The 16,452-nt window shown below is 40.3% G+C and overlaps 1 protein-coding gene across 5 annotated transcripts in view; it reads right to left on the minus strand.

Annotated features, from left to right (window-relative positions):
• pald1a (phosphatase domain containing paladin 1a) overlaps nt 1-16,452 on the minus strand; it is a 191,840-nt gene that overhangs the window by 146,520 nt on the left and 28,868 nt on the right. The window contains exon 1 of one of the 5 annotated variants that reach the window (XM_061966576.2): nt 13,734-14,803. The exons of the other annotated variants lie outside the window; for them this stretch is intronic. Within the exon in view, the coding sequence (XP_061822560.2) occupies nt 13,734-13,984 (251 nt within the window). The 5' untranslated portion in view covers nt 13,985-14,803. Of the gene's footprint in view, nt 1-13,733; nt 14,804-16,452 lie in introns of those variants that run through there. 5 annotated transcript variants of the gene reach the window in all.

A 16,452-nucleotide genomic window follows, 5' to 3' on the forward strand; every position in this document is an offset into this window, starting at 1 on the left:
GACTCAACAAACCTTTGCCTTTGGTACACAGACATACACATCGCTTGTTGTCAACACTGTCCTCTACAGTCCTTCACTCAAATACGTCCGCAGAACGTAAACAGCGATTTCCTAGATCCTATTCTTACAGGACAGAGACAAGGTTGCCAGATGTCACGAGAGAAACCAGCAACCAGCTCTATGAATGAAAAGCTGCTTATGATAAGAAGATAATAAGCAGACTTGGCAACACTGGATGGAGAAGCAGCCTGAATGAGACGCCACATTAGTCGGCTCCCCAAGATAAATGCTGAACAATGTTAGTGCATTATTACATGGAAATACTGTATTTGTTTGTAGTACATGCTATTATAATGATATTTCTTCAATCAATCAATCAATCAACCAATGTTTATTTATATAGCCCTAAATCACAAGTGTCTCAAAAGGCTGCACAAGCCACAACGACATCCTCGGTTCAGATCCCACATCAGGGCAAGGAAAAACTCAACCCAGTGGGATGACAATGAGAAACCTTGGAGAGGACCGCAGATGTGGGCGACGAACCCCCCTCCCGTCGAGTGGATCTACCATAATATTGAGAGTCCAGTCCATAGTGGATCTAACATAATAGTGAGAGTCCAGTCCATAGTGGGGCCAGCAGGAGACCATCCCTTGTCTAAAAGTATTTCTTTCTTTTTAAAAGGCATGTGACATGTTAAAATTGTGGGTTTTTTAGAAGGTCAAACACGGATTGGATCAATTTTAATTTGTATCAATAAGTGTTTTGAGTTACGAACTCGGTAGTGGAACGCACTGTGCTCGTCAGTTAAGGTACCACTGTATTCTACGCATTTTTGGCCTAAACTACGCACTTTCAAGCATAAAACTGACTAAATACCATACTTGCCAACCCTCCCGTATTTTCCGGGAGACTCCCGAAATTCAGTGCCTCTCCCGAAAACCTGCCGGGACAAATTTTCTCCCGAAATTCAGGCGGAGCTGGAGGCCACGCCCCCTCCAGCTCCATGCGGACCTGAGTCCGCTTTCCCACGATATAAACAGTGTGCCTGCCCAAACACATTATAACTGTAGAATGATCGAGGGCGAGTTCTTGGTTTCTTATGTGGGTTTATTGTTAGGCAGTTTCATTAACGTCCTCCCAGCGCGATAACAACACACAACAACAGCAGTCATGTTTTTGTCTACCGTAAAGCAGTTCGTCTGCCGTAAACAGCAATGTTGTGACACTCTTAAACAGGACAATACTACCATCTATAACATCAATAACATGTACGGCTTTTAGAGAGTGCAGTGCACAACTGCGCACACAACAAGGAGACGAAGCAGAAGAACGAAGAAGATACAGCCATGGCGACGACGAGTAAGATGAAGAAATACGCTTTGTTGCACCTTTCCTGCCTGAGTCCGGCGATTAGTTGCAAATCTTGCTTGATTGATTGCTTGCACACAGCCAATCCAACACAAAACAAACTAGTCCCCGCCCGCACTCACGCTACCGCTCTCACGCTACCGCTCTCTCTTCTCTTGCCCACACACTGACTGACGTCACTCACCTCACATGCTCACCTATTAGAGGGCCACACACACACATACGCTACTCTCATAACAGCTTGTAAGTTCCAAGCCGCAGCAGCGATTGGACCTAGATAGCCTGCGGGAAGAAGTAGTGGACTACCAAGTGCTTGGCACTGAAGATCTTCCTCAGGAAGCAAAGATTGACCGGTTTTGGGCCATGCTAGGGAGAGATGGAAGATTCCAGACTCTAATGCATTTGATGAAAGCACTTTTGTGCGTGCCACACCTCAATGCATCATCAGAGAGGGTGTTCAGCATGGTTAGAAAAATAGTGACAGAGAATAGAACAAGGATGGACAATTCAACCCTTAACTCAACAATGAGTAGATGAGTGTTATGTGTGTGTATATGTGTAAATAAATGAACACTGAAATTCAAGTATTTATTTTATTTATATATACATATATATATAATAATATATATATATATATATATATATATATATATATATATATATATATATATATATATATATATATATATATATATATATAGCTAGAATTAACTGAAAGTCAAGTATTTCTTATATATATATATATATATATATATATATATATATATATATATATATATAAAATCTATGAAATACTTAACTTGGTGAATTCTAGCTGTAAATATACTCCTCCCCTCTTAACCACGCCCCTAACCACGCCCCCGCCTCACCCCCGACCACACCCACCCCACCCCTCTCCCCCCGCCTCCCGAAATCGGAGGTCTCAAGGTTGGCAAGTATGCTAAATACACTACAAATATCAATACCACACTGGCCACTAGATAAGACCAAACCAACCAGAGCACACTGTTCAGTAATGAATGCATGAATGAAATAAGTTTATTTCGGTCATATAATCAACCATCAACCATTAACCATTTTGTGTGACCAGTTTAAGAGTACGGACTATACATATGTAACAATCATACACATTTACACACAACAGGAAAATAAAAGAAAAGAAAAAGCATGACCGAAAAAGGAATAGGCTGAAGCCAAAGCTTATATTTGCCTATCCTAAACCTTCACTGAAAATAAGATTACCTGGAACATCAACGTTAAAAAAAAATATCAAAACCAATGGGATGAAAGTAATTGTTACTATATTTTATAATTTTCAGTTATTACACCTTTCAATGTTTTCTTAAACCTTAAAGGGGAACATTATCACAATTTCAGAAGGGTTAAAACCATTAAAAATCAGTTCCCAGTGGCTTATTTTATTTTTCAAAGTTTTTTTCAAAATGTTACCCATCACGCAATATCCCTAAAAAAAGGTTCAAAGTGCCTGATTTTAACCATCGTTATATACACCTGTCCATTTTCCTGTGACGTCACACAGTGAAGCCAACACAAACAAACATGGCGGGTAGAACAGCAAGGTATAGCGACATTAGCTCGGATTCAGACTCGGATTTCAGCGGCTTAAGCGATTCAACAGATTACGCATGTATTGAAACGGATGGTTGTAGTGTGGAGGCAGGTAGCGAAAACGAAATTGAAGAAGAAACTGAAGCTATTGAGCCATATCGGTTTGAACCGTATGCAAGCGAAAACGACGAAAACGACATGACAGCCAGCGACACGGGAGAAAGCGAGGACGAATTCGGCGATCGCCTTCTAACCAACGATTGGTATGTGTTTGTTTGGCATTAAAGAAAACTAACAACTATGAACTAGGTTTACAGCATATTAAATACATTTGGCAACAACATGCACTTTTGAGAGTGCAGACAGCCAATTTCAGGCGCGCTAAGAACATATATTTTTCCACGATTTCAGCACTCAGATTAACCATACCTAAATAGACACAAAATACTGCATTACACAAGACTACCCGAATGTACTCGAATGATTGAAAAAAATAAATGTTTTTAAGATAAATTATTGGTAAACACAGTTTATGTATAATAATTTACGTAAAACCGCGAGTAATGAATAAAGTTTTCATCAATTAATATATTCTGTAGACATACCCTCATCCGCTCTCTTTTCCTGAAAGCTGATCGGTTCAGTTTTGGAGTTGATGTCAGCATCTGCTTTGAGTGTCGCAGGATATCCACACATTCTTGCCATCTCTGTCGTAGCATAGCTTTCGTCGGTAAAGTGTGCGGAACAAACGACTGACCATTTCGTCGGCTTTCCCCACAGCCTCGTATTTTGAACAAATTTCGTCCAATTTCTTGCCACTTTCGCATCTTTGGGCCACTGGTGCAACTTGAATCCGTCCTGTTCGTGTTGTTACACCTTCCGACAACACTCCGACGAAAGTGAAAAAATGGCGGATTGCTTCCCGATGTATCGCTCCGAGAGCGAATAATAGAAAGGCGTTTAATTCGCCAAAATTCACCCATTTAGAGTTCGGAAATCGGTTAAAAAAAAAAAAGGTATTTTTTTCTGCAACATCAAGGTATATATTGACGCTTACATAGGTCTGGTGATAATGTTCACCTTTAACAAAGAACTACATGTCTTCAGCTCATCACTGAGCTTGTTCCACCATTTAACTCCTAAAACTGAAATACATTTGTATTTAATATTAGTTCTTGCTTTACCTATTTCACAAATCAATATCCCTCGTAAATTATAGTTTTCTCCTCTTAATTGAAATAACCTAAGAATACAAGCTGGAAGGCTGTTGTTCTTTACTCAAAACATAATTTCCATTGTTTTTAAAAACACAATATCTGAACATTTTAACACATTGGCGGTATGTTCATAGTAGCACACTCTGTGTATTATTCTAATGACCCTTTTTTGGAGTTGAATTATTGGCATACTTGCCAACCCTCCCGGATTTCCCGGGAGACTCCCGAAATTCAGCGCCTCTCCCGAAAACCTCCCGGGACAAATTTTCTCCCGAAAATCTCCCGAAATTCAGGCAGACTCAGGTCCTCCACAATATAAAAAAGCGTACCTGCCCAATCACGTTATAACTATAGAATGATGGAGCGCGAGTTCTTGGTTTCTAATGTGGGTTCATTGTTAGGCAGTTTCATTAACGTCCTCCCAGCGTGGCAACAACACACAACAACAGCAGTCACTTTTTTGTATACCGTAAAGCAGTTCGTCTGCCGTAAACAGCAATGTTGTGACACTCTTAAACAGGACAATACTGCCATCTAGTGCATTTGATGAAAGCACTTTTGTGCGTGCCACACAGCAATGTCAGAGAGGGTGTTCAGCATGGTTCGAAAAAATAGTGACAGAGAATAGAACAAGGATGGACAATTCAACCCTTAACTCAACAATGAGTAGATGAGTGTTATGTGTTTGTATATGTGTAAATAAATGAACACTAAAATTCAAGTATTTATTTTATATGTATATATATATATATATATATATATATATATATATATAGCTAGAATTCACTGAACGTCAAGTATTTCTTATATATATATATATATATATATATATATATATATATATATATATATATATATATATATATATATGTGAAATACTTAACGTTTCTTTTATATATATATATATATATATATATATATATATATATATATATATATATATATATATATATATATATATATATATATGAAATACTTGACTTGGTGAATTCTAGCTGTAAATATACTCCTCCCCTTTTAGCCACGCCCCCGACCACGCCCCGCCCCGCCCCGACCACCCCCACCCCCAACCCCTCCTCCCACCTCCCAAAATCGGAGGTCTCAAGGTTGGCATGTATGATTATTGGGTCTATGTTTGTTCTATAAACATTTCCCCAAACTTCAACACAATATGTTAAATATGGAAAAATAAAAGAATAACATAACATATGCAGACATTTCTTATTCAGCATGTGTTTTACTTTATAAAGAATGTGTGTAATGTGTGCACTGATTGGCTCAGCCTCAGCCTGTTTATTAGATTTAGTAAAGGTGACAAAGTGGGTGTTATTTTATGTCTGCAGGGCTTTTATGCTTAAAGGGGAACATTATCACCAGAACTATGTAAGCGTCAATATATACCTTGATGTTGCAGAAAAAAGACCATATATTCTTTTAACCGATTTCCGAACTCTAAATGGGTGAATTTTGGCGAATTAAACGCCTTTCAAATATTCGCTCCGGGTCAAAACAGCTCTGTTATTTTCCGTTTTTTCGACTGTTTTCCGTACCTTGGAGACATCATGCCTCGTCGGTGTGTTGTCAGAGGGTGTAACAACACGAACAGGGACGGATTCAAGTTGCACCAGTGGCCCAAAGATGCGAAAGTGGCAAGAAATTGGACGTTTGTTCCGCACACTTTACCGACGAAAGCTATGCTACGACAGAGATGGCAAGAATGTGTGGATATCCTGCGACACTCAAAGCAGATGCATTTCCAACGATAAAGTCAAAGAAATCTGCCGCCAGACCCCCATTGAATCTGCCGGAGTGTGTGAGCAATTCAGGGACAAAAGGCCTCGGTAGCACGGCAAGCAATGGCAGCAGTTTGTTCCCGCAGACGAGCGAGCTATCGACCCTAGCTTCCCTGGCCTGCTGACATCAACTCCAAAACTGGACAGATCAGCTTTCAGGAAAAGAGCGCGGATGAGGGTATGTCTCCAGAATATATTAATTGATGAAAATTGGGCTGTCTGCACTCTCAAAGTGCATGTTGTTGCCAAATGTATTTCATATGCTGTAAACCTAGTTCATAGTTGTTAGTTTCCTTTAATGCCAAACAAACACATACCAATCGTTGGTTAGAAGGCGATCGCCGAATTCGTCCTCGCTTTCTCCCGTGTCGCTGGCTGTCGTGTCGTTTTCGTCGGTTTCGCTTGCATACGGTTCAAACCGATATGGCTCAATAGCTTCAGTTTCTTCTTCAATTTCGTTTTCGCTACCTTCCTCCACACTACAACCATCCGTTTCAATACATTCGTAATCTGTTGAATCGCTTAAGCCGCTGAAATCCGAGTCTGAATCCGAACTAATGTCGCTACAGCTTGCTGTTCTATCCGCCATGTTTGTTTGTGTTGGCTTCACTATGTGACGTCACAGGAAAATGGACGGGTGGTTAAAATCAGGCACTTTGAAGCTTTTTTTAGGGATATTGCGTGATGGGTAAAATTTTGAAAAAAACTTCGAAAAATATAATAAGCCACTGGGAACTGATTTTTAATGGTTTTAACAATTCTGAAATTGTGATAATGTTCCCCTTTAAGATATGTAAATATTTGATATATAATTACCGGGGCGGCATAGCTCGGTTGGTAGAGTGGCCGTGCCAGCAACTTGAGGGTTGCAGGTTCGATCCCAGATTCCGCCATCCTAGTCACTGCCGTTGTGTCCTTGGGCAAGACACTTTACCCACCTGCTCCCAGTGCCACCCACACTGGTTTAAATGTAACTTATGGGTTTTACTATGTAAAAGCGCTTTGAGTCACTAGAGAAAAGTACTATATAAATATAATTCACTTCACACTTCACTTCACTAATTAATCATTCCTACTTCCCGGAAATTAATTGACCACGGTATGGCCCGAAACCGATTACCATTGATAAACAAGAGATTACTGTATATAATCATACTATACAGTCCAATAGAGGGCAACCAAGATCTGTCCTACAGGGAGCCAACAGCAGGTTTAAAGCCCACGTCCTTCTCCGCTGAATAAACACTCAGCTTTGCACAAGAGCACGACAGATAAACAAACTCGTCTTCAGATGGGGGGGCTACAGCAGTGTCAGAGTGTCGGAACCGACGCTTGCTCCTCAATGCCACTTGCGATGCGCAGCAAAGCCAGGAACCAGCCGTCGCCCTGAGTACACACTAAATATTCAACAGCGAGGCAGCAAAATACACACATACTCGTAGCCGTTTCTTCCGATCACAAAGTCAGCATGTTAAAGACCCTAATACATAATAGCCCAGACGCTTTGATCTGCTACATTAATCATTAAATTAACTTTCATTGTTGTTGGCACCAAGTACATGTGGTCGAAATACGCATTTACTGAACTTGTTATCGCAATAAATTAGTATGTACATATAGGGTCTGTTTGCAACCTCAAGGAGCTGTCTAGAGGGCGCTAACTTTCCAAAGTATTGTCAGCATTACATCTAGCCATCTTACGTCTTTGAGCACTTAAACCAGGGGTCGACAACCCAAAACGTTGAAAGAGCCATATTGGACCAAAAATACGAAAAACAAATCTGTCTGGAGCCGCAAAAAATTAAAACCCGTATATAAGCCTTATAATGAAGGCAACACATGATGTAAGTGTCTATATTAGCTATAACAGCCTACTTTCAAAATGACTATGTGTCGCAGGCTGAAGCAAATCTTCGTTGACAGAAATGTTGAAATGTGACATTTATTCTACACATTTTTACAACATTAGAAACTAGGGATGTCCCGATCCAGGTTTTTGCACTTCCGATCCGATATCGATGTTGTTTTTGCACTTCCGATTCGATACCAATATTGACCGATACTGGCCTATCCGAGCATGTATTCAAGTTTAAAGTTATTTAGCCTACTTAGTGGTCAGAATCATGTTGAAAAGGGTTTTAGTACTCTTGATAACAACTAGCCAGCTGAATTAGGGGAGTTTGAATAATACACAATGGTTGGTAACAAGAAACTGACCTGTTTATTCAAGGATAAACACAAAATAGACAACATTATACATGACAAACAGAAATGGCATCATTGAACTAGGGCTGGGTGATATGGCCTTTTTTTAATATTGCGATACTTTAAGGCCATATCGCGATACACGATATATATCTCGATATTTTGCCTTAGCCTTGAATGAACACTTGATGCATATAATCACAGCAGTATGATGATTCTATGTGTCTACATTAAAACATTCTTCATACTGCATTAATATATGCTACTTTAAAACTTTCATGCAGAGAAGGAAATCACAACTAAAAAAAATCACTATGTTTTTCATACGGTGTTGATCTGGAAATGTTTGCCTCGGCATTTTGATGATGTGGGCGTGTGGCACCGAATGGAGATAAGCGTCTCGACAGACGTTACAACATTTGAACAATGATGACGAAAACTGTTTTCTCTGTCGTGTCCGTGTGTCGAAAATTGTTATGCGCTTATTTTTTTATTTGATTTTGTGCGTGGCATAGATTTGCCGTGCGCAGAGGACGCTTGAGCAGTACGCAATTGCACAGGCGCGCGCCTTAGAGGGAACGTTGCTCGCACGGCTGCGCTAGCATCACAGCTAACGTTAGCCATGCTGCTACCTCTCTGCTCCGCGAGGGCGTATACGTATGTGACGTATGACGTGACAGTATGTGACGTATGACGTGACAGTATGTGACGTGTGTAAGAAGGTGCGCATGCTGTCTGTGAGAGGGAGACACAGGAAAGAGTGAGAAGAGCCTGTCGTGTAATGCCAGCAGCTAAAAGCAATTGCGTGAGAATCCACAGACCCGTGGATGTGTTGAAGGTGTGCTGGAAAATGCGGAACGGAAATTAGGGAGCAGCAGAAAAGTGGAATGTATTATTTAAATGGTGCGTTGGAAAACACGGACCGGAGTTGTTTTTTTAAACTGGATCTGGATCGGCATTTTCCCATGCCTTGCCGATACGCATTTTTTGGCAAATATCGGCGGCCGATCCGATCCAAATATCAGATCGGGACATCCCTATTAGAAACCATTAGTAAATCAGAGGCTACTCAGAAGGTAAGATAACTCCTATAATTAATGGCTTTTAATGGCCAAAGGTGTATATGTGTGTGTCCAAGTTAAGGCTGTCTTCTTTTAATAGATTTATTACAATATTTGGCTAGCTAGGTAATGTTTGCTGTGGTCTGGAACAACATGGCACACAAACAACTATCTGAAATGCAGCCAATATTACATACAGATAATGTGTCATGAGTAGAGATGTCCGATAATATCGGACTGCCGATATTATCGGTCGATAAATGCTTTAAAATGTAATATCGGACATTATCGGTATTGGTTTCAAAAAGTAAAATTTATGACTTTTTAAAACGCCGCTGTACGGAGTGGTACACGGACGTAGGGAGAAGTACAGAGCAGTTGTGTCTACCAGTCATACTTGCCAACTCTCCCGATTTTCCCAGGAGACTCCCGAATTTCAGTGCCCCTCCAGAAAATGTCCCTGGGCAACCATTCTCCCGATTTCCACCCAGACATTAATATTGGGGGCGTACCTTTAAGGCACTGCCTTTGCGTGCCGGCCCAGTCACATTATATCTACGGCTTTTCACACACACAAGTGACCATACAGGTCACACTGAGGGTGGCCGTATAAACAACTTTAACACTGTTACAAATATGCGCCACACTGTGAACCCACACCAAACAAGAGCGACAAACACATTTCGAAGACAAACGGAAAATACTTTTACAATATTTTTACAGAGATAAAAAAAGACGGATTTCCGACTATAAACGGAAAAATCACAAGCCTGTAAAAGTGAATCAATGCACTGCGAAGTCCTCAAATGCAGTGTTTCAGCTACTTCTAAATCACGAGGGGTGTAGCAATTGATCGATACATCGATTATGTTCCTAAATTTCAAGTATATCGATCTGTGCTCGGCAAGTTTCCAAAAGAAAGGTATCGATCCAAAATACTTTTAAAAGCGAATCCTTTGATTTTATCGATATTATTCATACATTAATTTTATATTGGTCGTCCCTAGTAGAAAAATGCAAACAGTGGATTTAATCAATCAATCAATGTTTATTTATATAGCCCTAAATCACAAGTGTCTCAAAGGGCTTTAAGAACAGCAGACCTTATATGAAGGTTAACAATGTTTATAATAAAGACGTTAAACGTTAATTCTAAATGACGGATAACTACGGTGGCCGAGAAAGGTCATAACAAACGCCACATGACAATAGTGCTTTTAAGAGGTGGTGCTGTTTAGTGTGACCTGTGCTAGGGCTGGGCGATATATCAATATATCGCGGGTTTGTCTCTGTGCGATATAGAAAATGACTATATTGTGATATTCGAGTATACGTTCTCACACAGTTGCTTTTAGCTGCGGGCATTACACTACACGCTCTTCTCACTCTTTGTTGTCTCCTTCTCACAGAGACATTAAAACAAGCGCACCTTCTTACATACGTCACATATGTATACGCCCTCGTGGAGCAGAGAGGTAGCGGCATGGGTAACGTTAGCTGTGGTGCGAGTGGTAATACGAGAGAGAGAAGGTGCGAATCTGGTAACAAATGAAGGAAGAATTAATTCCCAAGCAAAACAGCAGGGGGTCCATCGTCTGGCGATGGTTTGGCTTCAAGCGGGAATATGTCGAACAGACAACCGTAATTTGTCAAGTGTGGGGCAAAAGCGTTGCTACAAAAAGTAGCAGCACTGCTAATATGTAGCATCATTTGAAAAGTCACCCGCTAGAGAATGAAGAGTGCTTACTCGGCATGTCAACATCTCCGTTCGGTGCCACACCAACAAAATGCAGAGGCAACCATTTCCACATCAACATCGTATGAAAAAAATAGTCAACAACAAAAGGAGATAACGTCCGCAGAAACCAACCACATAGCGAAGGACATACACTATTTGAGCTCATTTTTATTTGACAGTTATTGAAATATCTTGTGTGACATCATGCACAAAAGTGCACTTTATTTGTTTTAAACTATTGTAGTGGCGTTCTGTACAAAAAGTGCACTTTAATTTAGTGTTGTTTTGATATGTCATCTTAGTGACATTATGCACGAAAGTGCACTAATAGCTTGTTTCAAAATGTCTCTGACAATCTTGCACTTTCTGTTTTGAAATGACATGAATGTTTGTGCCACTGCTTAATAACTGTTTAATAAATACACTTTTGGCCAATTGACTTAGTTGTGATTTCCCTCTCTGCATGAAAGTTTAAAATGAGCATATTTTAATGCAGTATGAAGAAGAATGTTTTAATGTAGACACATAGAATCATCATACTGCTGTGATTGTATGCATCAAGTGTTCATTCAAGGCTAAGGCAAAATATTGAGATATATATCGTGTATGGCCTAAAAATATCGAGATATTAAAAAAGGCCATATCGCCCAGCCCTAACCTGTGCAAAGCAGCAGAGTGAACGGAGTCACGCAAGAGTTTGGGTGTTTGTATGTTGCGTGTCCAACCGTGAGTTGTGTGTTTTGACTCCCTGAGTTTGCCACCTCTTGTTAAGAAAGCGTCTGAGAGTGTATCGCCGACTGTGTCTCTCCTTCTCCACTGTGTGGCATTACAATATCATAACTTTCCGCCACAGCACGATTGCAAAGCCACAATTCATACAAACAAAACTTTGGACAAGTACAAACCCCGTTTCCATATGAGTTGGGACATTGTGTTAGATGTAAATATAAACGGAATACAATGATTTGCAAATCATTTTCAACCCATATTCAGTTGAATATGCTACAAAGACAAGATAATTGATGTTCAAACTGATAAACTTTTTTTCTTTTGCAAATAATCATTAACTTTAGAATTTGATGCCAGCAACACGTGACAAAGAAGTTGGGAAAGGTGGCAATAAATACTGATAAAGTTGAGGAATGCTCATCAAACACTTATTTGGAACATCCCACAGGTGAACAGGCAAATTGGGAACAGGTGGGTGCCATGATTGGGTATAAAAGCAGCTTCCATGAAATGCTCAGTCATTCACAAACAAGGATGGGGCGAGGGTCACCACTTTGTCAACAAATGCGTGAGCAAATTGTTGAACAGTTTAAGAAAAACCTTTCTCAACCAGCTATTGCAAGGAATTTAGGGATTTCACCATCTACGGTCCGTAATATCATCAAATGGTTCAGAGAATCTGGAGAAATCACTGCACGTAAGCAGCTAATCCCGTGACCTTCGATCCCTCAGGCTGTACTGCATCAACAAGCGACATCAGTGTGTAAAGGATATCACCACATGGGCTCAGGAACACTTCAGAAACCCACTGTCAGTAACTACAGTTGGTCGCTACATCTGTAAGTGCAAGTTAAAACTCTCCTATGCAAGGCGAAAACCGTTTATCAACAACACCCAGAAACGCCGTCGGCTTCGCTGGGCCTGAGCTCATCTAAGATGGACTGATACAAAGTGGAAAAGTGTTCTGTGGTCTGACGAGTCCACAATTCAAATTGTTTTTGGAAACTGTGGACGTCGTGTCCTCCGGACCAAAGAGGAAAAGAATCATCCGGATTGTTATAGGCGCAAAGTTGAAAAGCCAGCATTTGTGATGGTATGGGGGTGTATTAGTGCCCAATACATGGGTAACTTACACATCTGTGAAGGCATCATTAATGCTGAAAGGTACATACAGGTTTTGGAGCAACATATGCTGCCATCCAAGCAACATTACCATGGACGCCTCTGCTTATTTCAGCAAGACAATGCCAAGCCACGTGTTACATCAGCGTGGCTTCATAGTAAAAGAGTGCGGGTACTAGACTGGCCTGCCTGTAGTCCAGACCTGTCTCCCATTGAAAATGTGTGGCGCATTATGAAGCCTAAAATACCACAACGGAGACCCCTGGACTGTTGAACAACTTAAGCTGTACATCAAGCAAGAATGGGTAAGAATTCCACCTGAGAAGCTTAAAAAATGTGTCTCCTCAGTTCCCAAACTTTTACTGAGTATTGTTAAAAGGAAAGGCCATGTAACACAGTGGTGAACATGCCCTTTCCCAACTATTTTGGCATGTGTTGCAGCCATGAAATTCTAAGTTAATTATTATTTGTTTATGAGTTTGAACATCAAATATCTTGTCTTTGTAGTGTATTCAATGGAATATGGGTTGAAAAGGATTTGCAAATCATTGTATTCCGTTTATATTTACATCTAACACAATTTCCCAACTCATATGGAAACGGGGTTTGTACATAAACCAAGACCTCATTAGCGATGCACCACTGAACTCGATCCTCAGAGCACCTTGAATAGACTGGGCACCAACTGGTGGAATCAATTCTACTCTCCTTTTTGTTGAGTCTTGGGCCATCATGGACTGTCCACAAAACACCACTTTTATTTAAGGTGTGGCTCAAAAATGAAGACAAAATAGTATCAATTTAGGTAATTCCAAAGGCTTATATATAAGCAGGCCAAATCTATTTGAATCTTCACCACACACCAAAAGCATCTTCTATCCCAAAGATACCAGAAAACATACAGCAACAATCCCTTTAAAATCTTACGTGAGGCTCGCACTTCCCGACCCTTTCCTGCGCTGCTTGTTGTCCGCCATGGTCCCAGAAGGAGTGTGAGAACTTGGCATCGCGTCCGTACAGAAACTTTCTCTCTGTTTTCGCCCGCCCACAACCCGAGCGCCTCGGTAGACGGCCTTTTTTTTTTTTTTTTTTTTTTTTTTTGCGGGAGATCTGAAATGCCCTTCACTTGGCACTGAGCTTTTCAGACGCCCCCTTTTGACAAGGGGGGGTCGAGTCATGCTAGACGTTCAGAATCTGTGCGGAGGAGGTTGGCGGCCGCGGGAATGAGTGGTACATCTGGTGGCCACATGGCAAAATGTTGAGCTCCCTTTTCGCGGTGATATGAGACTATGCCGTACATGCACGTTCATGCAGTGGAATTCTATCAACAAGGATTTTAAAGTGCTAAGAACGTTTGGATGTTACTCTGTATCTTAGCTGCTAAGGCCAAAAGTTACTTTATTTTTCTGTAAATTCAGTATTTCAATACGACTGGTGACAATCAAATTTTTAATAATTTTTTTATATATGTTTTTTTTAATTAGTTGAATAACTGAAATGTGCCTATTGTCGATATTAGTGTAAATCAGGCCTGGGCAATTATTTTGACTTGGGGGGCCAAATTTAGAGAAAAAAAATGCGTCTGGGGGCCAGTATATGTATTTTTAGGAACACTAATACAAAACCTCACAATAAGATTAGATTAGATTTAGATTTAGATTTATTGGTCCCCTTGGGGCATACTTGCCAACCCTCCCGGATTTTCCGGGAGACTCCCGAAATTCAGCGCCTCTCCCGAAAACCTCCCGGGACAAATTTTCTCTCGAAAATCTCCCGAAATTCAGGCGGACTCAGGTCCTCATGGGTTTATTGTTAGGCAGTTTCATTAACGTCCTCCCAGCGCGGCAACAACACACAACAACAGCAGTCACGTTTTTGTATACCGTAAAGCAGTTCGTTTGCCGTAAGCAGCAATGTTGTGACACTCTTAAACAGGACAATACTGCCATCTAGTGCATTTGATGAAAGCACTTTTGTGCGTGCCACACATCAATGCATCATCAGAGCAGCATGGTTAGAAAAATAGTGACAGAGAATAGAACAAGGATGGACAATTCAACCCTTAACTCAACAATGAGTAGATGAGTGTTATGTGTGTGTATATGTGTAAATAAATTAACACTGAAATTCAAGTATTTATTTTATATATATATATATATATATATATATATATATATATATATATATATATATAATAATAAAATATATATATATATATATATATATATATATATATAGCTAGAATTCACCGAACGTCAAGTATTTCTTATATATATATATCTATATATATATATATATATATATATATATATATATAGATATATATATATAGATATATATATATATCTAGATATATATATATATATATATGAAATACTTGACTTGGTGAATTCTAGCTGTAAATATACTCCTCCCCTTTTAGCCACGCCCCCAACCACGCCCCCGTCCTACCGCGACCCCGCCCACCCCCACCCCCCTCCCCCCACCTCCCGAAATCGGAGGTCTCAAGGTTGGCAAGTATGCCTTGGGGAAATTCATTGTCGTACATTTAAACAATAGACATTACACATCACAAAAAAATAACAAAAAGACATCATACATGACCAACACACATTTACAGGCTTGTCAGACAGGTCGGCTGTTAAGGGCGGCTATAGCTGCAGGGATAAGGCTTTTCCTGAGGCGGGCCCTCCGGAATGTGATAGTTCTGTACCTGCGCCCTGATGGTAGTGGGATGATGTATTGGTGTAGTGGGTGAGTGATATCCTGGACTATTGTTTTTGCCAGTCGGGTGATGGACCTGTGGTTTAAGTCTGAAATGTTGGGTGTGGGTAGGCCGATGATTTTAGCTGCTATGTTTGTAATGCGTGTGAGTTTGGTCCGGTTGGTTACAGAAAGCATGGTGAAAAAACATGTGGAACAGTACATAAGGATGGGTTGAACAATGCTTTGGTAAAGTAATAACAGGAGATGAGGTGCAACGTATAGTCCTTTAAGTTTTCGGATGGCTGACAAGTCTTTGTTGACTTCTTTTTGGAATGTCCGTGGTGTGCTGATCAAAGGTGAGTTTATTGTCCAAGGTTACGCCCAGGTATTTAAAAGTGTCAACTGTTTTAACTGTTCGTGTGTTTATGATGATGGGGTTCTGAGGTGAGGGGGGGTTGAACCATATTTCTTTTGTTTTATTGACATTAATTTTCAGATAACTGGCTGTGCATGACTCTGTGAAATGTTTGAATAATGTCTGATTGAATGCTAAAAACGTTATGACAGACCACCTTAAAAACGGGATGGAATTTCAAATTTTTTTACTTAATGAGACACCCATGATAATAAAGAATGTGGGATTTACAATATTAACTATAAACGATAAAACACTGAATATTGACAACATATGAACGTCACACCCCCTTTCCATCGACATATTTTACGATCAAGCTGAACGCAAGAAAAATGCAACAAACACAGCAAAATACGAACGCGGAGGGTAAAAAATAAACCCACCTACAATCTGATGCATCTGATATATCACTGAGCTTTAGAACTTTGTTGTAAAAATCTCCGGCTGGCCGTTCTGGAAACACTCTGTGGAAATGCTCCCCACCCACATTGCTTGGTGCCTCGCCTGAGCTGCTGTGACGGAGAT

The sequence above is a fragment of the Nerophis lumbriciformis genome, linkage group LG11 (genome assembly GCF_033978685.3).
Source record: "Nerophis lumbriciformis linkage group LG11, RoL_Nlum_v2.1, whole genome shotgun sequence".
NCBI classification, from domain to species: Eukaryota; Metazoa; Chordata; class Actinopteri; order Syngnathiformes; family Syngnathidae; genus Nerophis; species Nerophis lumbriciformis.